The sequence below is a fragment of the Sinocyclocheilus rhinocerous genome, unplaced genomic scaffold (assembly GCF_001515625.1).
Source record: "Sinocyclocheilus rhinocerous isolate Xijiao unplaced genomic scaffold, SAMN03320098_v1.1 scaffold1004, whole genome shotgun sequence".
Classification (NCBI taxonomy): Eukaryota; Metazoa; Chordata; class Actinopteri; order Cypriniformes; family Cyprinidae; genus Sinocyclocheilus; species Sinocyclocheilus rhinocerous.
In genome coordinates this window covers 1,514,653-1,542,156 of record NW_015627248.1, presented here as the reverse complement: position 1 = coordinate 1,542,156, position 27,504 = coordinate 1,514,653, and the positions used below count along the sequence as shown (strand labels likewise).

The 27,504-nt window shown below is 36.6% G+C and overlaps 1 protein-coding gene across 1 annotated transcript in view; it reads left to right on the top strand.

Moving 5' to 3' along the window:
* Window positions 1-27,504, top strand: part of LOC107725844 (kinesin-like protein KIF26B) — a 96,233-nt gene that overhangs the window by 35,151 nt on the left and 33,578 nt on the right. Inside the window, exon 4 of the mRNA XM_016535246.1 lies at window positions 10,591-10,760. Coding sequence (XP_016390732.1) covers window positions 10,591-10,760 — 170 coding nt within the window. The remainder of the gene's footprint in view (window positions 1-10,590; window positions 10,761-27,504) is intronic.

Genomic DNA, 27,504 nt, shown 5'->3' with positions numbered 1-27,504 from the left:
TTTTTTATAATTTAAAGAAGAAACCAATCCGATGTATAGTTGACATTTGAGGCTTAATACAATAGAAAAGCACTAATTGTTTTTCAGTTAGAGTGTTTTCAGCTTGTTTATTTTCATATAAAAATATTGCATGCAGTTGCTTCAAACAATGGTATAAACATCATTCAGTGTAAATTGTGATAATCGTAATCGTAATTATCGCGCAGCCCTAAATGATACACAGCTTGTCCAGATCAAGTAAGTTTGTGATGTTTTAATGTGCTGTGAATGTGAAACAACAATAATCTGAGGCCGCCGGCGTACTTTGTGTGTTAAGAGGTTAAACTAAATATTGTGCTTTTGTTTGGTTTGCACATATATTTGCTGATGTATAATTATTTTAAAGAAAAGAACTACGCTATTTAAAGAGTAATTAATTGCTAATTAAAATCATATTGTTACATTAACCAGAAATAAAAGTAAATAAGTTATAACACACATTACACTAAATCCCCGTTCTTTCTTTTTTTTTTTTTTTGGTGTGCCACCCCAAGATTTGCTGTGACCTCCTCTGGCCACCCCTATTAAAATTTTCTGGGGGTGTCACTGAGAGACAGCAATTGCATTTGCAGCGTGAGCATGGCTATGGGCTGTTTACTTTTTTTTTCTTTTTTTTTTCTTCAGGCACAATCATGGGGTACAAGAGGAATATGCACTTAAATGTTTCCCCTGTGAACATTCAGCAGAGTCTCAATGGTGATCTCAAAACCATTTTGAATCAACTGTGAATACAGTCTGTTTATAGGTAGACATAAACAGGAATCTCTTAAGCAATGTTCAGGTGGCTGTATGATTGAGTGGGTAAATGTTCCTTGATTCAATTTAAAGAATCATGTCTTTAAAATCCCATTTAGATTGCGAAGAATGTTTTGCAAATGTGTCCTTTCACTGAACTTGGGTCTTAAAACAAAGACACTTTTGAATGAGAATGATCTAATTAACTAGTTACAGTTACAGGTCATGAGTTTGACCTGTGTATGATCTCGTAAGAGGTGTGGGATTCATCTGACAAGAAGAAGAATTCAAGTTTTTTTTTTTTTTTTTAAAGTAGTGTATGTACAGTAGATGTTCCTAAATGTGTTTTAATATTGAAATGACACCTAATGCATTATGGGATTTCTTTTGAGAAAGAGACACTGTATCTGTCATGCGTATTTAATGTGGAGTATGTTGTGATAGTACGGCTCTGCTTCAGGCAGTTGTGCATAATTTTTAAGTCTGTTTCTCAATGAGACCTTCCACATACGCAAACATCTGCAGAATTTGATTCTAACATTTGCTTCTGCTCAGAACGCACAGATTCAAGGTGAAGCTTTGCAGTAACCGCAGATTTTAATTAGGGAAACCATAAAAGAGTGAACACATACTACTAATAACAACACATTATTAATAATAACACATACTGTAATGTCATAAAATAGGACCTTTCCAGTGATTAAATTTATATTAAGGACATAATACTAAAACATAAGCAAATTGCGATTAGATATTATTTGGTACAGAAAAATAAACACATAATTGTTGTCATAGGCCTTATCTCACTTAATCTTCATATACTGTATAAGACCAATAATCTGGACCAAGTGTGGTTTTTACATTTTTTGTCAGCCTTGAAGGGATATTTTGGAGGTTTTGATGGTGGATTAAATGAACAGTTGTCTTTTATCTTAAATCCGCAGACTGGTGGATTGTGTTAGTGTATGTGTTTTTGAGAGAGAATGAGAAATCAAGAACAGGTTGTGATTTTAATTTGGCTCTGTAAATGTAAATTTAATTTTTAATTTAACTCTGAAATGTTGACATCATGAGTTCATCAGGAGTAAATTGTTAATTTCAAAGCATTTGAAAGTGGTAAAACCATAAGCCATTACATAATATAGAAAATGTGGTCTCAGTATGCATTTGACAACGTCCTTGAATGTGACTGGTTAAGTCAGAATCTGTCTATTTTATAATAACACATTTTCAAGTCCTTTGAAAGGATGTTCACTGTAATTGAACAGGCACATCTAAGAATTCAAAGGAATACAACGCACAGATTCAAGGTGAAGCTTTGCAGTAACCGCAGATTTTAATTAGGGAAACCATAAAAGAGTGAACACATACTACTAATAACAACACATTATTAATAATAACACATACTGTAATGTCATAAAATAGGACCTTTCCAGTGATTAAATTTATATTAAGGACATAATACTAAAACATAAGCAAATTGCGATTAGATATTATTTGGTACAGAAAAATAAACACATAATTGTTGTCATAGGCCTTATCTCACTTAATCTTCATATACTGTATAAGACCAATAATCTGGACCAAGTGTGGTTTTTACATTTTTTGTCAGCCTTGAAGGGATATTTTGGAGGTTTTGATGGTGGATTAAATGAACAGTTGTCTTTTATCTTAAATCCGCAGACTGGTGGATTGTGTTAGTGTATGTGTTTTTGAGAGAGAATGAGAAATCAAGAACAGGTTGTGATTTTAATTTGGCTCTGTAAATGTAAATTTAATTTTTAATTTAACTCTGAAATGTTGACATCATGAGTTCATCAGGAGTAAATTGTTAATTTCAAAGCATTTGAAAGTGGTAAAACCATAAGCCATTACATAATATAGAAAATGTGGTCTCAGTATGCATTTGACAACGTCCTTGAATGTGACTTGTTAAGTCAGAATCTGTCTATTTTATAATAACACATTTTCAAGTCCTTTGAAAGGTTCACTGTAATTGAACAGGCACATCTAAGAATTCAAAGGAATACTTTAAGCAAAAAAACTGGGTAACTGGGTTTGACTTTATGATATTTCGCTAAAAGATGCTAGAGAAAAGTTTGATGTTACTGACGTCAAACTTGACCCTTTTTTTTTTGATAGTATGGACAATATATCTGTGAAGTGTCTTTCAAAATATTTTTTGTGCCATATTTTTATTTATTAATGATGTAAATATTTATTACAATTTTATATAATAATATTTGTATAGATAATATAACATTTTAATATTTAACATGACTTTTCTAACAGCAAATAATGACTGAATTTTAATTAACTATATCTATTGAGTTAACTATCTAAGGCTAACATTCTGGCTAAGAATTTGGTCTTTAATGTGTCTTTCAGTCATACTGTTTGAATGGGTCCCAAAAGATTCTCATGGTTGGAGTTTTGGTGGGTCTAATCTTGATTGTGCCAGTTGTTAAACAGTATGGTGGAACAAGGAAGTCATTAGGCTGTAGATGGTGCACACCCTTCACCTCACTCTAATCACGTCTTCCTTTAGACACACGTTCTCTCTGGATTGGGTTTCTCAGCTCTCCCTTGTTCTTTCTGTTCTTCTCCTCCTTGAGCTGAGCTCTGTATAAGTCTTTTGTGACTTCTCTGTTTTTCACTTCTGTTTACTTTGGCTAAGATCTGTTTTATTTTCTGTATCTCTCCCCCTTTCGCTCTCTTTCATTGCCCAAGGGCTGGTTTTTGTGCACAGGAAGCCGTTAAGCTTGTGTTGGAGAGTCACTCCGATAGTGACAATTATGCAGGACCTTGTTATAAAAACAGATTGTGTGCCACACACAGAGCTCTGAAATTCCATGTGGACTTTGTCTTATCCCTTACAAAATCTCCTCAAGAAGGGCTCTTTTCTAAAACCCACATCCCTGAATGTGAACGTGGCTCCCACCCAACGGACACTTACAGCTTGTGCCCATGTCTACATCACAGGCCCATTTAAAGGCATGACGAGGCAACTTCAGTCTTGAATATGTTTTTATATAAACGGTTGAATCTATGTTTATCATTTCAAGAAAAAAGTCCTTCGTTAAACTGGTTCCTTGGCTGGAGTTTATGCTATGGGCAGAGAGCATCTGTAAGGCATAGGGGGGTCTCCTTTGCTCTGTCAAGAGCTATTAAATTGATTCATTCAAAGAGTCTCTCTACTTCATAGATTGTACACAAACTGAATACAAATAAACCCAATTTTACATTCATCAGGTTATGCGAGCTGGCTACTCGCCTACTCCTCCATGTCACAATCAATGTAAATCTTGCCAAAATAAGAACAGAAGAATTGCATGAGTCACCATTGACAACAATATGTGTCTTGCTTTAATGGTTGCCACGTATTTGCAACAGCCATTCAGAACTGAATGCCAATTAAATGGCAATTAAATTCCCAAATTTGAATTAGATTTAAATTGAGGTACACTGAAAAAATTTAAAGAGTTAAAGACTGTAAAAATGCTACAGTAAAAACCTATTAATTAGTTTACATTTCGTTTCATTTTTATAAACAGTGAATAACTATGATTACATTTAATGCAATTTTACAGTACTTTTACCATACTGTTAAAATTACAGTCACTGTAAAATTTACAGTGAAAAACCTGAAAAAAAAATTGTTGAAATAACTTTTTTCTTAGTTGTGAAAATTAGGGTTTTATCTTACATCTAATGTTGTTAAATTAATGTTTATTGCATTATTTCATTATCATATGTGTTACCATAATGGTGTTTAGCATTTGTGTGAATGACACTGTGCACCTTCTATATATAAGTATTTCCCTCCTCAGCTTGTGGAAAAGCTGTTTACGATGATCATGTGACGTTCTCATCACCACCTGTTTTTGGTGGTTGTCAGTGTATTTCATTGGTACAAAACAGATTTTAGTACTTCAATAGGTTGATATATTAACATTATTTCAGTTAATGAAATACGTTTTTTACTGTGAATTTAAGTTAAAGGGGTCATATGATGCGATTTAAATGTTTTCTTTCTCTTTGAAGTGTTACAAGCTCTTGGTGCATAAAGAAGATCTGTAAAGTTGCAAAGACTAAAGTCTCAAATCCAAAGAGATATTCTTTATAAAAGTTAAGAGTCAACCACGCCTACCTAAAACGGCTCGTTCTAACACGCCCCCACATGTCTACGTCACGATGTGCGAAGATTTGCCCGTTCTCGACCCCGCCGCCTCAGCTCACTCTTGCCCGGCTTCAGCTCACGCTAAGCCGGGGCTTTCGCTCACGTTAGGCCGGTGTGTTTTTCGTTGTGAAAGCGAAACTACTTTGTTTGGTCTTCCAAAAGAGGACGATATTCGCTTCGTCATGCCTAGAGTTGATCCGTGCTGGTCGCTGAGGAAATACATCAACTTCGTGCTGTGGATCGCCGGATCGGCTTTCACCGTGGACGAAGCGGAGTCCAGCCCGGAGTCGTCACATGTGGTTGCCGCAAGCCCTCTGGCCACGCCATTCTCAAGCCTGCCCGTTGCCGCTCACTGAAGCCCGCCGCCACTCACTCTAGTTCGCAGGCCTCCACTCACTCAAGCCCGCCGCCGCTCACTCAAGGCCGCCGTGTGTGACACTGTGTTTCGTTGTGAAAGCGAAACTACTTTGTTTGGCCTTCCAAAAGAGAACACAACTAGAAATCAGTGGTTAAGTTGTATTTACAACACTGTTCCAGAACACTTCAACCCAAATATTCAGATGTGTGCAGCACATTTTATGGAGGACTGTTTACTGATCCTGGAAGAGTAACGTTAGACTAAAATGCCGGCAGTTCTGACTCACGTAAGTACGTTGTATAGTATGTATAGTATGTGGAAAATAATGTGTTTTTTAACCTTAAACCGCATAAACACATTTCATTACACCAAATACACCAAATAATGTTCTTTTTAGCAACATCATATGACCCCTTTAAACCTGTAAAACCTAAAATGTTGATGCCATAGTTTTTTTACGGTAAAGTTCTGGCAGCCACAGCTGCCAGTTTTTACCGTAAATATTACAGATTTTTTTTACACTGTAGCAAACATGATGCAGAATTGCAATTTGAATTTCTATAAGTATGTAGAATAAAAATGAATGGAATTTCAAAGAAATTTGTATGAATAATTTTTAACTAGAAAAATTTAAAGGTTGACTTGACAAAGCCTTGTTTGAAAATGTAAAAAAAGTGATCATTTAATTGATTGATTGATGGATAAATAGATAAATAGAAAGATGGACGATGGATGGAAGGATAGATGAATAGAAAAACAGACGGAAGGATGCATGGGCAGATTTGATGGATGAATAGATGAATAGAAAGATGGACGATGGATGGATCGAAAGATGGATGGATGGACAGATAGACAGATTGATGGATAGATGGATGAATAAATGAATAGAAAGATGGAAGGATGGATTGAGGAACAGAAGAATGATGGATGGATGGACAGATGGATACAAAGATGGGTGAGCTGATGGATAGGCAAATAGAAAGATGGATGGATGGATGGATGGACGGACAGTCAGTAGGTTGGTCAAAATCCATCTATCGATTGACTGATGAATGAATGAATCAATCAATCGATAGATGGATTATGAATTTGCTGAGTTGAACTTCTTTGAGTTGCAATTTAGTAAATTAATTTTCCTCTATTCAAACTCATATTTAGATTCCTGTGGAATGTGGCCATTCAAATTTCAATTTTTCATATTAACACTAACTACTGTACTAAGATACTTACTGTACTTTTTTATACTGTACCTCAGTGAAAAACATGTGTCATCCCTTTTTAGCATATCCCATGGTTTTATTTCTTTCTGCAGCCCATCTCCAGTGTGCTATTCCTATCCAGGACTGTAAGTCCAGTTGTCCATCCCATCTGAATTGAGAAGTGAATGTGAACTGTCACAGACAGATATAGAGAGCGCTCAAGGGACAGTGAAGAATAGTTAACATATCCAGGAAAGGAGTATCCAGGCAGTGCAGTGGGTTCCGGCTTTAATTATGATGAATGAGGAAGTCTCTTCTTGTGGGTGTGCAGGGGGCCGCTGGGGAACTGGGTGGAAAGAAACCTCCACTTAAGGGCTTCTTTTTAGATCCTTCCATTCCTCTCTTGGGTATTTCTGCTGCATCAGGAAATTTCCATTCTTAGAAATGTTCTCTACCTTCCTCATCCATCACACCTGCACTTGGCCCCGGTCTCATGCAAACCTGGAGCCAGTGTAGTCACACGGGGTGGCCGGCCTGCTGTTGAAACACATGAAATGAGACATCCATAAAATTACAAGAGCTGGATATTGATTTCACACATGCACAGGGACGTACTTGGCAATCCGTCATCTGCGGTGAAGTTGCTATAATTGTGCTCAGGGCATTCTAATATGCTTGAATAAATCACTAGAGTGATATTTTCTGCAATATTGAGATTCGTCTCTTTAGTATTAGCAATTTTTATAACATACTAAGACATTATATATCACATTTATCTTCTCAAGATTTAAAGTTCATAAAATACAGTATCCTCTATTGATAATCTGCATCTCTTTTTCCAAAATAAGACTTGATTAGCGTTAGACATTTCTTTGCATGGATATGAACAATCTGCTGTATAATTCCATAAAAATATGGACTGTGTCAATTACTGTAGATGACAATAAAATTAGATTATTATTTATCTTTCAAAGGCAATTAGATTAATATATATATATATATATATATATATATTATAATTTAATAACAGATATTTTAACATGCATTGTTCCTAAACTGATCCGTTTCTTTTCTTTTCTTTTTTTATTTGTTTATTAATTACTAACCAGTTGTAAGTTTGAAAAAAAAAAATCATTTTTTAATAAATTAAGAATACAAGGCGCTACATTTATAACTTAAAAATATGGGATAGCGTAAACATATTCTTTTTGTTCATATAAAAAAAACATTATTTGTGCATTATTTGTAACTGGAGAACTTGGACAGAAGACTTGCAATGTAGCCAGCTATCTGTTGATCTTCGAATAACCTTTATCTGGCTGATATCAGCAAAGCTAAGACTTTTAATTTGGCTTTACAAAGCCATATTGACCAGCAAAAAGAGTATGAAGGTCAAAGTCAATGTCAAACAGTTGAACATGGATGGATAGATGGATGGGGGCATTACATTTGGGCAAACAAAGGGCTACTATCAGACAGAGGAGAGAGAGGAGAAGTAAGTGAGGCAGGAGAATGGATGGAGAGATGATGGGAGGATGGGCTGAGAGGTGCAATCTGTGCTCTTGGCACTGCTGGTATTTAATGCTCCTTCTTCTCATTCCTGCACAACAGATGGCAAATCAGCAGTGGGTTCCCAAAAGATTTGACTGGCTGTGAGCAGGGCTGAGTTGTTTCAATGCTGCCATTGAGGATAGAATTGCCATTTAGCTCAATGAAAATAAACATTCACTGAAGATTCATTGAAGTTTTTTCATAAAGTCCATATTTGTACACTTTTATTGCATTATTTGGTTTAGGAGATTTTTTTGAGAATTAAACAGGCTGTTTTTGTTATTGTAACTTTAAAGGAATAGTTCACCCAAAAATAAAAAATTTGCTGAAATACTCACCCTAAGGCCATCCAAGATGTAGATGAGCTTCTTCATAAGAACAGATTTGGAGATTTTTTTTCCCATCACTTGCTTACCAGTGGATCCTCTGCAGTGAATGGGTGCCGTCAGAATGAGAGTCCAAACAGCTGATAAAAACATCACAATAATCCACAAGTAATCCACACCAGTCCAGTCCATCATTTAACGTCTTGTGAAGTGAAAATCTGCGTGTTTGTAAGAAACAAATTTATTATATGACTTCTGGCTACCTTTGGACTCTCATTCTGATGGCACCCATTCACTGCAGAGGATCCATTGGTGAGCGAATGATGTAAGGCTAAATTTCTTCAAATCTTCTGATGAAGAAACAAACTCATTTACATCTTGGATGGCTTGAGGGTGAATACATTTTCAGCACATTTTCATTTTTGGGTGAACTGTTTCTTTAAGACTTCTAAATGATCTGTTATGATTGACTGTTTCTGAACACTTAATTGTTAATTGGCTTGTCTTGGGGTGGGAGATTTGCGTGGTGAGAATTAGATAATGACTATTATGTCATCAGATCATCGCTTGACAAGTGTGCACCGAATGAGCAGGATTTAGCTTTATGTAGAAGCTTAATCCATTCATTAATAAGGTATAAAAGCTTTTTAATATTTCTCATATTGCCCTCTGTACTAAGCCTTCTAGATTGACCCGTTCTTCACTATGTAGTAGGATAATATTGTTTATGATGACCACTGTTATATAAAACTGATTATTTGTTGGCAAATGATCAATATTGTGTTCATTATTAGCTGCACATTATCAGGTTTATTAATGGTTTGTGGTTATTCCCGTGACATTTCATTCCAGACGTTTAACTCCAACAGTTGTCAAATGCGAACACACCTACTGTCACATGGATGTCTGCCCAGACCAATGCAGTGTTAAGGAACTGTAGTGAGTGCAAACGCTGCTAAATATACCTGTCAGTCATGTGCTGTCACGGAGTATTTTTAAACAGCTGTGCGTTTTGCCATCATACCTGCAGCCAGACTGAAATAACACATGCGAGGCTGTGAAGACACCATGAGCCTTTGGCTGTGAACAGCTCAGGTTAAACTCACTCATTCTCCGAGGTGTGAAAGTCACTGTTGGTACTGGTCGGCCTGTTTGCAGATGCAATGTGGCAAAGTGTCTTTAATTTGATGAGATATGTTGTGCAGAAACAAATCACAATTGGCTGTTTCTTCAAATTCTGCCACTTTTATGTTCCAGGGGTTCATATTTATTACAATTTTACATTTAATTTTTGTTGTTTTAGTATTCCTGTATAATTAGTAATTTTTATAAAGATCGCATTAAATCAGTCTTAAAAATGTGTTACAAAACTTGTTAGATTCATCATTATATTAATAGGTTTGTAATGTATTACTTGTGTATACATACATATATACGTGTGTGTGTGTGTGTGTATATATATATATATACACACACACACACACACACACATACATACATGACCAAATTGTCTTGTGATGCATGTATGTCCAATGCTGGACATTTTTATCAACAAATGCACAGATCTGGATTCTCTCACTGTCCATCCAAGCTTATTTGGGTGATACTTTCCTACATTTGTGAAGCATTCTGGGTAAACGCACAGAGGGCGGCTGGTTCACTGTACAGCACAGCTCATCCTCCTCAGGGACTCGTGTGTCCTTATTTGGGGCGAAACGACAGACCCCGGCCCACAGCAACAGCAGTGCCCTCACCATCTATTTACAGCCGGGGCAGGGGAGGGTGTCTGGATTATTTCCAAATCTCCCTGAGTGGATCTGGCTGAATGCTTGTTTAAGAAAGCCAGCAGTGCCGTGGGCCCTTCAAAGCGCAATTATCAGGGCTGTTTCTCATGACTCACGTCTAAGCTGAGTTGTTTATCTGAAGGCCTGGCAGAATCTGTGCTAAACTTATTCTCCACCACTGCGTGACCCGGACGCTTTCCAGAGACGCTGCTGTAGTTCAAACACAAATAGAATGAGTTTTCATCCCTTTTTCCATGCATATCAGGGAAAATAGGTGTCATGGGGGACATAAAATACCAAACTGAGAACATTACCTGAGCTATACTGCATTTGTTTATCTGTAAATAGAGTAATTTGCTCTTATTTAGTTGGCCGTTTTGCAGATTTGTTTTTAATACCCATGTTTACTTGCATACAGATTTCTCAGATGGTGTCAGAAGGCAACCGGGAGGGTCTTAATGAAGCCGCGCTCAACCGCTATAACACCGACCGACCCAGTGCATACAGCAGCCCTGCTGCGCCACCTCCTGCCCCGGTCACCACAGCGCCCTCCAGTGGCACCTCCGCTGCTGCATCCTTCTTTGCCAGGTAAGACTCTGGGTTTTATGTCACATGACCTCACTATGCTGCATACTTAGATCAGTGGGCTGTGGTTTGTTACAATTCTGTGCTACACTTTTAAAAATAAAAATTCTTTTTTTTTTTGCCATGAGGAACCTTTCACATGCATAGAACCTTTCCATTTCACAAAAGGTTCTTTAAAGTGAAAAAGGATTCTTTAGATTTTTAAAATGTTCTTCACACAATGGAAAAAATGGTTATTTTAAGAATGTTTCACAGAAAGGTTCTTTAGGGAACCAAAAATTATTCTTTGAAAACATCCTTTTGGAAACTTTATTTTTAAAGGGATAGTTCACCCAAAAATTAAAATGTTACGTTTATCTGCTTACCCCAAGGGCATCCAAGATGTAGGTTTTTTTACCTCTGATTCACGCAATGTCTGAACTGTTCGAACTGTCCGGAGCGCGTCCTCCTGAGCTGTGTTGTTGAGAACGCGCTCAGGACAGTTGGAAGTACACATATTCAAACATAGGATCAGTAAGTTTTGACAGTTGAATCAAATCACAAATTAGATTAATTAGTTCAAATAAAAATGTTCCATGTAGCATGAATGCTAATTTGCTCAGCTAAAAAGTGACTGCTTTCATGTAATGTTGTCCAATGAAAAAGCACAATGCTAATTTCACGCAGCAGCCAATGATTTGTAGTCACCATATAAGATTTATTCTGTTAGCATTCTAGATTGATTCAAAAACACATGATTCAAGTAGACAAGAGATAGATTTATTGAATTGTATCTACTAAAATGAGTCCTTCCTACCATAAGAGAGCGTAGTCTTATGAAATGACAGCTTCCCTTGAGCAAGCTGCCCTTCTGCGGCATTTTGCACCATGGTCTGAATATCTGATGAGCTTGACGCACATCTGTAGCCAGCATAAAAACTCTGTCTGTCATTTCACAGTCATACAGGGGGTGTAAGGGATTCGGGGTCAAACACTGAGAGTGTTTGCATGTCCTCTCGAGTTCGATCCTCATCGTCACAGTTGTCTGTTGTCAACAGGACATTTCTCACATGTGCAAACATACTTGCACAAATGCACAGGCACTGGCTGGTGTTGTCACGGTAATGGTGTCATATGAGATGCTCGGATCACCGGGTGACCTTTTTCCCATAGCTGTCTCTCTGTAAAGAATCATCCAATCTAGTGTGAATCATTTGCTGCTAAGATTGTGTGTACTGTCTTTTGAAACAGGCATTATGTTATACTGTACTATGGGAAAGACATCCTCTCCTCAGTCAAGTGATTCGTGCTCTGGTCTCTGTTGCCCGGTGGGGCCGTGAGGGGGCGAGGATATAGATCATGGGCTTTTATCGGAGCTGGAGTCGAGTGCTGGAAGATAGCGGGAGACGAATAGCTCATGTGAAACCTCAAAACCTCTCGTTTTCGTGAGAGCCTCTAATAAATCAGGCCTTCTACAGCAGCTGGATGTTATGAATTTATTTGTATCAGAGGGCTACAGCTGTGGTGGCACTGTGATTTTATCTTCCTCTGCTCCATCTTATTCTTTGTGCCCACTGCTTAGATGCCAGAAGACAGGCCAAAATGAAAGGAAGGAATCCTGCCTTTCAGTTAAAGCAAAGCAGGGTTTCTGCAGATTTTATGAGGTCAATTTAAGACTTTTTTAAGACAAAGTAAAGAAAATGTATGGACCAAATTGAAGGAAGCACATTATAATATGTCAGTATATTCTATATAAATGTCTAGCGAGCAGAAAATTAGTTTTATGAGCAAGAGCTTGAAAATACAACTTCCAACAGATCTCCATTATTTTTTAATTCATTTGACAAAAAAAGCTTAACTAGAATATGAGAGTAACTTTTACTGTACACTACCTTCTGATTACACTGTCATCCAGGCGAAATCCTTTCACACGCTTTGTCTGAGAACATACCCTCAGCACGTTTCTAAACGGAGACTTTAACATGGCTTTGGGGTATCACTAATCTTCCTGTCACAGTCTCAAACATCTGCGGTTTGATTCGTTGTCCTCAGGTCAGAGGAAGCAAAGCCCTTTCGGAAGTGAAGATAGTGTGACAGTAGTGCTAACCTCAGCTTCAACTTTAGCAGGAGACGCATCTCCCTTTGATATGTCATTTGGGTGAAATAAGATACTAATCTAGCTCACTTTAGACACCGCACTAGTTGATATGTTAGAGAGAAAAGTGAACTAGAGGGCTAGAAGTTGTGTGTGTACAGTAAAAACAAAATAATCTCTGTTTACTTTCTTAAAATATGATGAATTGGTGCACGTTATTCCAAAGAAAAACTCTGTAGTTTTTAATTAAAATCTCTACCTATGAAATGCCTCCTAATACACATATCTTTATGGATTATGGAAGTAAAATGGAAGTAATGGAAGTAAAATTTTTGAATATCATCTCATGTTGATTTATAGATTATATTTGTAGATGGAGAACAAGTGTCAGATCTGTGAGAGAATCCCTCCAGCCTCCTGATAGGCTGTTTAAATCACATCAGTTGTCTGTTGATGATGATTGGCTGCTTGTTTTATCCAATTAGCTCACTGACAGGTGCCTGGGAACATGATTAATATCCTGCTCAAATGCTAATTTCATTCCATTTATAGTTAATATTCGTGAGAGGATTTCCTGTTGGAAAAAAGTTTCAGTTTCTCCTCGTTTGTCCGTTGTTTTGTTTTACCCGTCTGTCAAATGTGTCAACGAGCAGAAAGCATTTACAGTAGAAACCATTTGGCAGCGCCTCTGTTTCTGAGATGTGGTACTTGGTTTTACATGAGGGATAAACAATTATGATTGATGACATTTAGCCTCATCTGTAGAATGAATTGTTATACTGCTTGTGCGCTCTTAATCCCTGTGAGGGTTCTTACTGTAGATGTATTGCTTAAACACTGTAAATATTTCTTTAATGTCCAGATCACAGAGAGGTTAAGAGGCTTCCAATGTGATTTACCGGCCTCATATCAACCACGCTGGTGGATACCGAGTGGATGTACTAGATCTGTGCTTTTCCACTGGTGTGCTGCAGACAGCAGGACAAAACAATATTGAATGCAAATAATTATCTGCAACTATAGTTTTAATTATGCATAAATTGGAAAATAGCAAATACATAGGCTTACGAACCAGGGTTATTATAGGTAACTAAAACTAAAACTTAAAGAAAAATAAAATAAAATGTTAATTGAAATAAAAATGTAAAAAAAATATTTTATCTCAGCTAACTGCCAATGCAACATTCCTCATTATAATTTATTTTAATTTAGTAACTTGGTTTAATAAAATAACTTAAAACTAAAACTGAAATAAAAAAATAAAGTGAAAAATAATAAAAAAAGAATAAAATAGCCATATATATATTAAAACAAAAACTACTGAAAATGCACAACAAAATTACTAAAACCTACACTAAAGATAAAATAAAAAACAGAAAAAAATATTATTAAAAAGTAGTTGTCACAGGTACTGTGCTCTAGTGATGTTAGGTTCTTGAACGAATTGTTCTTTTGAGCCGGTTCTCAGGAAGTAATCGGTTGAGCCGGTTCACAAATCGAACTGAATCGAACTTTAGTTCTGGGTTGACATTTAGGTTAAATTTTGCATTCTGTCTGACTTAAAGTGTCTTTCCAAGCAGCCACTATCACCACCATGGACTCAAGAATGAGACCAGGCATGACAAGGTTTTGTATGCATGAATGTTTATTAACTGCAGGCCAGAAGTCACTGAACACACATATATTTATGTGAACAAATACATAAAAATTAGGTTACATGTTTTTTTTCCCCGAGTCTGGTTACACTCACCTCTCTCCTAAGCATATATACCCCCTTTTGTTACTAAGAAGAAGCTATTCTCCACAGTCACTTCACATGTCTAGAGCACTGGTTCTCATTTCCAGTCCTGGGGACCCCCTGCTTTGCACATTTTGCATGTCTCTTTTATTTAACTCACCTGATACAGATCATCAGTTTGTTAGCAGAGAGATCCATGAACTGAACTAAGTGTGTCACATAAGAGAGACATACAAAACGTGCAGAGCGGGGACTGGAATTGAGAATCGCTGGTCTACTAAATTCCTCATCTTTCCTGCATATAATGAAACATTCTGCCTAAAATCTCTGAAGAAAGGGAGTTATACTAGTAATGGGCATTTTTGAAGCACTGCTTTGTGCTTTGTCCCACTGCTTTGAAACCTTTGCGAATCATTTGTTTTGAAACAGTGGTTCAGAGCGCATATCAAACTGCCAAAGTCACTTGATTTCAGTAAACGAGGCTTCGTTAAGTAATAACTGCTTCGAAACGTTTTGAAATTTCAATGGTTTGCAGTTGGGGGTGATCTCTGTGAACCTGTGAATCATGAGTTCATTGAGATGGGTTCATTATGTGTAATACTTCCAATAAAACATTGCAATGGGTTTTAGTGATGTTCGGTTCTTGAACGAATCGGTCTTTTGAGCCGGTTCTCACTGGTTCTCAGGAAGTAACTGGTCGAGCCGGTTCACATATCGAACTGAATCGAACTTTAGTTCCGGGTTGATGACGCAGGACGCACAGCCGAAGTAGCACGTCCAACTCAAAAAGAACCGAATGAGCCGGTTCAACCAACTGTCGAAGTTTGCCGAGGATTACCGAGGACTCAACAAGAACCGAATGAGCCGTGGCGAAGTTTACCGAGGATTACCGAAGATTCTGATGAGTGAGTTGATGATACTGTGCAAGCCTGAGGCGCGTACTGGAAATATGATTGTTTATTATGACTGTTATTAATTGACATTTTATTAAAACCGGCAAAAACCTTTCTGTCGAGTGATGTAAATACATTTTACAATAGTTTATTGTGCATGCATATTATATTTAAAGTTGCTTAAGCGAAATCAAGGAGTTTATAAGACTGGTTTACAGACCCAGACCCAGACCCTGACCCTGACCCTAACCCTAACCCTAACCCTAACCGGTGAACAGACGAAGACTAAGGGAGAACTGAGGACTTATAAGCAAAACCCAAACAAAGGGAACTAATGAGATGATTAATACAACACAGGTGGAAACTATTGAATGTTCTGTCGAGTGATGTAAATACATTTTACAATAGTTTATTGTGCATGCATATTATATTTAAAGTTGCTTAAGCGAAATCAAGGAGTTTATAAGACTGGTTTATTCATTCTTTATACTGTAGACTTGTAGAAAATATCCACGTTTGTGCATCAATGTCTGTAATGTGTGCTGCAGGTGCGAAACTTTTAGGAATCTTACCCAAGTTGTAGGCTAGTCAATATTGGTCAGTCAGTCGTATCTGACATAAAGGATCCACGAATGAAACTGTGACCACAAACACCATTAACTTAAGTGAATTATATGGCAATAATCAGCAATATGCTTTCACACAAATAACTTTATTTTTTAATGTTTCAATATGCGTTGACACAAATGACTTATTTGAATTTTTCATTGATACAACATGGCACTGAGTTGTTAGAAAAGAAATGCGTAGAGACGTTATTGCTTGATGACGTCAGGAACCGATGAATCAGCTTCTTGAACCGGTTCAATGAGCCGATCTGTCCGAAAACAACCGGTTCGCGGAAATGAATCAGACTTTGCATCACTACTGTGCTCTAAGCCTTAGAAATCTTAGAGTCTAAGGAGACAAGCGCCCGACGCAGGAGTAATCCAGCACACAATCTTTAATTCCAACTTTAAATCAAGAGAATAACCAAGAGACAGATAAATCAGAAACATCTAAGAGCAAACTAAACATGACGGTGAACAGACGAAGACTAAGGGAGAACTGAGGACTTATAAGCAAAACCCAAACAAAGGGAACTAATGAGATGATTAATACAACACAGGTGGAAACTATTGAATGATGATTAACTAAATGAGAACAGGAACTGAACCAAATAAGGGCAGACAGGAAATAAACAGAAACCAACACGTGACAGTAGTATATCAATGATACTAAAATAACACTATTACAAACTTTTAGAAGAGAGGAAATAACATTTCTCATGTCATCTATTATTATCATCAAATCCTGTCCAAAAAAAAAAAATTTTTTTTTTGTCAAAATGTCATGCATGACATGTCTTCAAACCAAGAACAAAGTACAAAAGCAAACAAACTAACAAGCAAACTGATGCTAGACTACATTCAAAACATTCTTTTTGTGCAGTGAATTATTGGCTGAAAATAGTATTTTGTTTATAATAAACTTTCAGTGATATTTGAATAAATGTTTGGAATATTTCTGTTTATGACAAACTGTTTTGATAATGCCTTGGGTCAGCACTTCATGCCCAGGGTAAAATTCTGAAGCAAAACCAGTTAAAAACCACTGTACTAGATCCCAGATTATATAATTTTTTACATATTAAATGCTCCTCCCACGCTTCTTGTGTTGCTATTGATTCTGCATTTTTCCACATGTCTCTGCTGCTCGTTTCTTATTTCATAGCAGTGAAAGGAGCAGGAGAGAGTGTGCCGCATGATTTATAACCGTCGTGCCCTCATGTAGCAGACAATGTCAGCCATCCTTCGGCAGTAAAAAAAGAAGGTTGTAAATTTCCGCCAAAGGTGCAGGTTTACATGAAGGACAGCCCTCTTTTGTGTATATATGTGTCTCGGCCTGTTGTTTGACAGGTAAAGACTATCCTGCCAAAGTGTGTGTATGTGTACACCTGGCACACATTTTTCTCTTTGTTTGAAACAGGACCGTGTCACACCCCTTGCGCTTTTCCCCTGGCATCACTCTGTGCACCTGAAAATTTACAGACGCCGTAACATGCCTTCTTGAGAGAGTGCTGTGCTTTATGGGACAGGTGTCATGACCTGACCATCCGGATGCGTTCAGTTAAAGATGTTGCAGGGCTGTCAAACTCAACTGCACATCTGTAATTTACACGCCTTCTTTCCAGAAACCAAGAAACACATTCTGTTCTTCATTCTGTTCTTCTTTTGATATGTGCACCAGATTCTCTCACTCTCTCGCTCTCTCTTTGAATTTCTATCATAATATATTATATATTGCAATTTTGTATTATAAAAAACATTCATAATTTACATTTACCAAAAATTATTACAAGCAAAGTCACAGCAAGAACCATTGTGCATCTCTAAGCAACTATAGGTGTTTTATTCCTAAATGAATCTGTTTTGAACGGATCGTTGGAGTGAATGATTTTATGACTCACTCATAAAGGTTTTGTTGCTGAATGTATCACTTGTTTTGTTTCAGAGTGAATGTTTTTGAACAAATCTTTTGAGTGAATGATTCAGTGACTCACTCACTTGAATGAACATGAACTTGAATGAATCGGTTGAGTGAATGATTCAGTAATTAGCTCAAAAAAATAACTACTGGCGTAATGATGTAATGTACAGATGGAGTCACTAATTAACCCCAATGAGTACTGCACAGACTTCAGAAAATCTAAAAATCTAATTAATAAACTAGTTTATGTTGCAACTGTAAAACTATAATTGATTAATAATTTTTAAATTTTCTTTAAACAGTAAAGAATCTTTTATTTTATTTTTATTTATTTTACTTTATTTTATGTTTTTTTAGTTTACTTTATTAAAATAATTTTTATTAAAAATGGCACTGAACAGGTCAATATAGGACTTTTTTTTTTCTAAAAGTGGATTTATTTTATTTTTTTATTTTATTATTTTATGTTGTTTTGTTAAAAACAAGCTGGCTCTGAACAGGAATCTTTATATGAATAGGACATTTTTCATGAATGGATTTACTAAACCTGTGTTGACTCCATCAGCTCTAGTCTGTGAGTTGCTGCCTGCTGTTGGCACACGATGAATAGCTGATCTTACTGCTGCTCAGTGGTGTATAAAGTACCTGAAAGACATACTCAAGTAAAAGTACAGATATCTTACCAGAAAATGACTTTGGTAGAGAGCCCAGCCTGATTTATTCCATAAATATTCACCTCAGCGGACGCCTGTCTCTGAAGGCATTTCATTACAGCCGTGCTTGGCGTGTGCATATATATAGATATGTATATTCGAATGACAGAACCTAGTGATGCCATGTAGACAGAGAAGGGAAGTGGTCCAAGAACTAAGCCCTGAGGCACCCCAGTAGCTAGATGTTGAGCTTAATATGAGCTTTTATGAGCTTGCATATTATAGATTACAATTAGAATAGATTACAAAGACGAACATTTAGGCATTTATTTATTTACAAAATAAATGACTACATTTGCCTGACTGCATAAAATGCCTTTAAAACAAATTTTAAAATTAAAACAGCCTTAGATTTACATTTTTTTTCTAGAAAACAGAACCTTTTCATTACTGTTCATCTTTAATACTCGCATTCTCATTTTCCCCTGAAGAAGCAGCTTTAATCAGAAAAAGATTTCATGCACTGTATTCTGATCCTTTCACTGTGCTACAGATGGTTTGTGTGTGAACGAATGAAGGTGGGGTGTGGGGAATGTACCCCAGAGATGATATAATGCGAGTAGCCATGCGGAACCACTGCCACTGTCACTATGTGCAGTGTGTGTCAATTCCTTCATTAACTCTCCTGTGCCTCCATCTCCGGGGAGCTAAAGTGCCACCCCCCTCGACCTGCACCTCGCAGCACTCCACCTCCTTACCGTTTTACTTCACCGTGGCCCTTTAAACAAGCAGGGTCACCTCAGAAACCCCTCACAACAGCACTGACCCCTCCATTACAGGACCAACCCCCTCCTCTGCAGCTGTCTCTCCCCCCACACGCAGGAATGATGGATCGAGCTGCTCAACCGCCAGGGTTGCGGGTGTGAGGAGAGTGAGAGCTTTCATTAGTGTCCCTCTAAAGAGCCCAGCCTGATTTATTCCATAAATATTCACCTCAGGGGACGCCTGTCTCTGAAGGCATTTCATTACAGCCGTGCTTGGCGTGTGCGTATATATAGATATGTATATTCATGTTTGACACCGACACTTTTGCTCTAAATTAGCCTATCCTTGTTATTTTCACCCAAAGCAGCATTTCAGATGTATTTTATACCTTTATTTGTGACTTTATGAGGGGAGGCGTTGCCTTATGGACGATATGTTTTTATATTTTAGGCCAGATCACCTTAGCAATCACTAAAACCACAGAAAACCACTAATCGTATATCAACACTTTGAAAACCACATAGAAACATGCTGAAAAACCATCAGAATACTTTAGCAATCACATAGCAACACCCTAACAACCACAAAGAACATCTTAGCAACCACATAGCAACACCCTTGCAATCACCCAGAACACCCTAGCAACTGCATAGCAACATGCTAAAACCACACAGAACAACTTAGCAACCACTCAGACCACCTTAGGAAACACATAGCAACACCCTGTCAACCATCCAGAACACCCTAGCAACTGCATAGCAACATGCTAAAACCACTCAGAGCAACTTAGCAACTACATAGCAACATACTAAAAACACTCAGAATGCAATATGATAAAGCCAATCAGAACTTCTTAGCAACACCCTGGTAACCATCCAGAAAACCGACGGAACTGCATAGCAACATGTTAAAAACATTTAGAACACCTTAACAACCACATAGCAACATCCTGGCAATCACTCAGAACACCCTAGCAACCACACAGCAATATACTTAAGTAACAACATAGCAATGCCCTGACATCCACTCAGAACACCTTGGCAACCACATAGCAACACCCTGGCAATCATCCAGAACACTCTAGCAACCACATAACAACATACTGAAAAAAAAACACTCAGAATGCTTTATGAACCACATAACAACACCCTGCTGTGCACATATTAACACCTTGGCAACCAGCTAAACCCTAAATGCTAAAACCACTCTGAACATCTTAGCAACACCCTAGCAAATGCATAGAAACATGATGAAAAATTCCTTGACAAAGGCTTGTTGGCAAAACATTGGTTATAATAAACCTGTGAGTGTGGAGTTATACTCTTCTTTACAAAAACATTCAGATCACCCTAGCAACTGCATAGCAACATGTTAAAACCCTCTAAACACTTTAGTAACCTCATAGCAACAACTTAAGTTGTTGCAAAAGAAATCACAAAGAACTTGAAGAGAAAGAACGCACGCACAAATAAAGCTAGAATTATGATGACGACTTTGAACTACAAGTGATGGACTTTACCCCTTTTTTTTTTCAAATGTCTCTTTCTCGTTCTCTTTCCCATTCATCTTGTTTGACACTGAAGGAGGGGCTGCTTAAAATTCAGAGCAATTAACTCCTGATCCCATCCATTTAGCTGTGAGAGGATGTGAGCAATTACTTAAAGAGCATCACAAAGCAGTGACAAGTGGACATCAAGCCTTGTAATGACCCCGACATAAATTATAAATGCAGGCTAGAGCCAGTCAGAGATGATTATGAGCTCTTCCTGCACCATAACCACCACAGGCATTGAGTTGAACACAGACAGCCAACCTAATATTCAAAGTAATGATCATTTGGGTTTACATTTGGCTGATTTTTAATCTTTTACAGTACATTTGGTCCCAAACTGGAATATTTGTTCACATCCTCTCAATGCGCTACTAAATTTGATGATTTGGTCTTGTATTAGCATTGATTCCGCTATGGAGGACAATTAGAACATGGTTCCATGATTATCTGATATGATTTGACTCACCAGGCCGGTCGTACGCACGTCAGGACATTTAGGACTAGTGGTGAGTCACTATCTAACAAGCTATGGGCAAATGACATGCTTAAGCACAGAGGTTAATAATATAACAGCCCCGGAGTCAGCCATCTATGAGAGCCGCAATAATTCTGATGATAATCACGGTAATTACTGTCAGCATTATTATGAAACTGACCTCTAGAGATCAGCAGAGGCCTGGATGGATTTGAGATAAGAGCCTGCAGGTCCTCTTTCCATTCGCTGATCTAATTAAATGTAAATAGAGGGTGAGTCTGCCTACAATTCCCACAATTCCATTGCACTGCCAGTGGCTACTGTAGTAGCTTGCTGGAATAAAGGGAGGCATAGCAAAGACTCTCCACCCACACACTATGGCTGTGTTCCAAAGGCTAGTAAACTGTTCTAGATACAGTAGACAACATAACCCCTAAGGCAGCATCCTAACTGAAATGGAACTTTATAAGTGGCCACTTTTGAACTCTACATAGGCAGCAAGCCTGTGCATCTCATCTGCATGTACAGGAAATTCAGCTCACACAGATATTCAGTAGAACCAGCTATATTGTATAAAAATGTTGTATAAAATCTATCTATGTATATGTATATTATACTTTTACTTTTATACTATTATAATTTATAATAAATCCTATTATAGTACTTTGAAAAAATTATATGAATTCTAAATTATGTATTTTATTATGTTATGTATTTTAGATTTTTTATTTAATACATCCTATTATAATACTTTGAATAAGTTATATTTGATACTGAAATTTAAATGATGTATAATACTTTGAATAAATTATATTTTATTTTTATATTTATTTATAAATTATGCATAATTTTATCATATAGTGATATTTTTATATTTTTATTTTATACTTTATGATACAAAACTATTATAATACTTTAAATATATTATTTATTATATTTTATAATAAATCCTATTACAATACTTTGAATAAAGTATATTTTATATTGAATTATAAATTATGTAGATTTTATGTATGTATATAAATGTATGTGAATTATGTTATATATTTTTATTATAATATATTATACTTTCTAATCAATCCTATAAAAAAATTTATTCTGCTTCATGTTGCAATGCTGCCCTAAGGATTCAGCCAAAATAAGGTATCTTAAGACCTTAGAATGCCTTAAAAATGATGCTTATGTAGCTCACTAGGTTTTGGCACAAAACTTATGACTATTGAACATTATGAACTTGCATGTTGACCAATTACAGGAACCCCTTGCCTCCCGGTCCTGTGTTTCCTGCCTTGGCTGACATTATTAATGTTGGAGGGCACCCTGGAGCCTGTGAAGCAGAGGATCTTTGGTACTATAAATGGATACACAGCCCGCATTGGTCTTAATTGAGGCTGATGTACTCCTGCATGCGCTCCAGATCTAGAATATTTTTCTCCACACAAATAGTCAGTGGCCTGATAAAGCAGTCATGTATTATTTGCTGAAATCATCAAAATGTACCATATTTACTTTAAAATTCATGTTACTGGTCTTATTGTGCATGGTTCTTCAATTCATGGTAATACATGTTATTGCATTCCTACATTTGTCCTTTAATGTCTGAGTCACACATATGCCCATCAGTCCGTCCCTTTGTCAGCTGTTAACTAGTGTCACCATAGTAACAGCACATTCAGTACTGGTGTGTGCCTCGGTCTGCAGTCAGCAGCAGTAATGGATCTGGCTTTCAGGAGGCTCAGCTCAACTCAGCACCACTTGGCTATGCGTTTTATGTCTTGTTTGTTGGCTAAAAAATTTTCAGATTCCAAAGTAGCCTTTTTTACCTCAACACACAATAAATCATATCATATGTCTGGATTTATATGAATAAATATATAATTTATAATAAATCATATTATAATACTAAATTAAGAAATTATATATATATTAAAATTTATTATGAATATATGAATTATAAATTACATATATGAATAAATATATATAAAATTAATTTATCATGAATTATACATCAATAAATTATAATTTATTTAAAAAAAATAGTTGTCATAATAAGACCAGCATGTTTTAAGAATTTAAACATGTCAAGTTATACAGATTCTATTATATTTTATTCTATTCTAGTATGCGCAGTAAGTAAAATATGTCGCTCTGTTCAATAAGTAGACTGACCATGCTGTTTCTTTGGCCTTCCAAACCATGGTTTTGCAAATGCTGACACACAGAGGGCAGAATTCTGATTCAAAGTGCTCTATATTTTTGCTTGAGCACTCTCTGTGGTTTGTTTGATGATCCAGTGAAGAAGCAGCTTCATCTCCTGAGCTTGACTGTCTGGGAGAACCTTATCTGCAGAAACAGACTCTGATTTATACAAGTCCAGCCCCTCTGGTTATGCTCTATTTTAGCATCTTCATCCTCTTGACAGTCCTTCACATATCTATAGACTCTTGCTCTCTTATATGAGAGTGGAAAATAATTACAACATGAAATCACATGCGAGAATCGTGCACAGATATGTAAAGTCGCCATGAATTATAGAAACCTTTAGAAATTAATAACTATGTTTTTCACCAAAATAATGGGTTTATTTTCTGAAAAGCCAGTGAGGAGAGAGCTGTAAGAAAAAAATCATTTGATATTTAAAATTAGGTTTTAAAAAAGTCATTTCTCATTGAATTGCTCTAATGCGGGCAGTGGTGGAAAGAAAAAATATACTCAAGTAAAAGTACCATTACCTTCCAAAAAATGTAGTGTGAGTAGAGTAAAAGTACTTATCCAAAAAAAAATAAAATTAAAATAAGCATGTAACGACCACAAACGGAGGAAAATAGCGGAGTAAAAGTACCGATACATCACTTAAAATGTACTCAAGTAAAAATAAAAGTACACCATTTTTAAACTACTCAAAAAAGTACAATTACTGATAAAAACTACTTAATTACTGTAACGTGAGTATTTGTAATTCGTTACTTCACACCCCTGAATGCGGGCTGACTTTAGACCCCAAAATAAATGCTTCTCAGCCCAGTCAATTAACTCATAATGGCTCATTAGGTATTCCAGATACTAACTGAAGTAAACAGCTTCATTAGCAGCGGATCTGTCAACATCAGAGAACCGTGGCATCGTTTGGCAATGGGGTTGTGCAGAAAGCTAAGAAGTATGCATACAATAGAGGCTGAGAGATAGTGTCAGTCAAGCTTTTAATTGAGTGAGGCTTTTAATTAGAATGCTGGGGCCAGAGTGAGAGAGAGTTCTGCTCATTTAAATATGAATAACCACTGCTAGTTTTGTTTGCTAAAGTGCTGTGTCGTAATTCACATACTATCAGTATTAAACCATAAAGATAAGAATTAGAGCATCTCAAATCACAACACACTAAAATATGCTAGTTGTCCAAATGATATGTTTCTTGAGTTCTTGCATATGTGCATGTTTTATACTTGCTAATTTTGCCCACAATCCTTTGCGCAGAAAAGAGGAGTAGTTTGTGTTGATTGTCTTTTTCTGTTGTAAAAGTGATCAGAATGCAATTATGAAGCTAAAAGTTAATTAATGAATTTTAAGATTATAAACTGTAGTTTAGATAAACAAAATAAGAAAATAAAAAAAATCCACAAACTCAGAAAATTCTGAAACTCTAAATTGCCAATATGTATATTTTATTCAATAAAAAAATTTAAAAAAAGGTCTTGCTGACCTCAAACTTTTGAATATTTTATATATCGATCTAAATATGTTTATATTGTCAAAAATATATATTTTTAAAAATACATTTTGCATTTACTCAATGTATTTTATGTTTGGAAATATATTGTCCCTTGAAATACATTTTGTAACATATTTTGGCATTTCTTGGTTTACTTCATGTACTTCCTTAAGCTGTGCTGTTTACATATATGAAGCATATATTTTAAATATAAGCTGCTAACATACACAAGCTAAAACAGTGCATGATATGGAGGTTTATGATATAAATGCAATTTTATGCCATGGTATTATGTCCTAATATTGCAACAGGTTGAATTTGGTATAGCATACTTCTCTTACTATTTCTGCCTTACAAAAGTATTGTGCTATTATGCTAATTTATCCACAGTGCTACTACACACACTTTCCTATTACTAACAAAGTACACACTTAAGTGCATAGTACAAGTATGCAGAGTCCTTAAGTCACATTTTCTATCCACTAAAACCATGAACCAGTTCTAATTGTTTTAGCTAATGAGATTCATTAGCACAAATAAACTTTTCCACGACATTCTAATTTATTGAGATGCACCTGTAAATGAAGCAGATATGTATATTCACCTGCTTATCTCTCGTCCCCGCTTACTGTGATTATGCAAGCGAATCCCCTTTAATCTGCACCATGTGTATAAAACGCTGACTAATTAGAAGCGATATGTAACAGTTGTGTGTTATGTTAAAGCTCTAGGGTGTGTGCTATAGCAGTGGGAGCGCTGCGGCCTGCCCCTTTCATGCTCTGTGTTTGAGGCTGAATCTCAATGCAGCGGCTCGGCAGCTGTGGAGCGGAGCAGAATATATGAAAAGTGACAGGGAAATTAGACGACAGGCCCTCTGACACAAAGCATCGCCAGAACACGACTGCAGGGTAATTCGGGCTGCAGGCTTTTCTTTTTTCCAGTGCTGCAGGAGTGAAACAGCATCACCCAGATATGTCTAAGGATGTTCTGAGTCTTTTGTGTTCGAGGAGATGAAGGTTGTTTTAAGGATAATAGAGAAGTTCAGCTCGGTTTCTGGCCACACAGAGAGCTGACGTTCATACTGACATTATTAGCCGGCTGGGTAGGTCTGACCCAGTAGATTAGTCACTTAGTGCCTTGGTTTAACATGACCAGAACATAATCTTTGGTGCCGTCTCGGTCTTTTATATCATTTCTGACTTCAGTGGCTTTCTGTAGTTTTATATTGAGACAGACCTATTAGCACTGTTTTTATATATATATATATATATATATATATATATATATATAAATTCTGGCATCATTTACTCACCCTCATGTTGTTCCAAATGTGTATGATTTTCGTTCTTCAGTGGAACATAAAATAAGGTATTTTGGAGAATGTTTCAACTGTTTTTGTCCACTTGTGAAAGTCTCATGTGTTATGCAGAAGAAATGAAGTCATACAGGTTTGGAACTACATGAGGTGAGTAAATGATGACTGCATTTTCATTTTTGGGCGAATTATCCCTTTAAATCACAAGGCAGGTAAGAACCAGTGATGACCTTAAAGGGACATCGGATGAAATGTTCACCTTTTTAGCTTTTTTTTTTGTTTTGCATTTAGTTAGGTTTCTGGCATGTGTGCCAGCTCAGAAAAGCTGAAAAGAAAACACACAACCAGTTTGTTATGGGCTGTCTGAGTCTGAAACTGTGTCATCCAGCGAGCTGTTTCAATTTGCAGCCGGTTTCTATGTAGATAGCTAGCTATTTGAATAAGACCACCTCCGAACCATATACAGAATCCAAGGCAGCAATTCACATCTTGTGTCGACGCCCCACAGAAGAGAGGGGCGGGGTGAGCAGTAACTCATTATCATTTAAAGAGACATGCACCTAAATGAGTCACTGTGAACAGGGCTGTCTTAGACAAGGTAAAAAGGGTGTTGTTTTACACTTTGAGAAATTTTAACCAACGTATGTTACAGACATTTCATGAAGGTCATGAAGAATCATACCAACTTGTGGAAAATGGGCATCCGATGTCCCCTTTAAATCCAATGTATTGCACCTTGAAGCGGCAAGTTTGGATATTATATGGGAAAGCGCAAATTAATTTGACATCTACAGGCAAAATTGGCAGTATCTATAATTTTTTTTCCAAAAATAAATAAAAATAAAATTTTTCAGATGAATTGTTCATAAAGCATCATATGGCTTCAGAAGAACTAGTGTATAGAACAAAAGCCAAATGTATTATTTTTATGGTGCTTTTTAGTGCTTTAGATCTGTAGAAATTCTATTCCTCATGTTCATCCCCACTTGCACTGATCCAATTGTATTTTATTCTGCTTCCAGGACATTTTGAGCCACTTGTTCACAT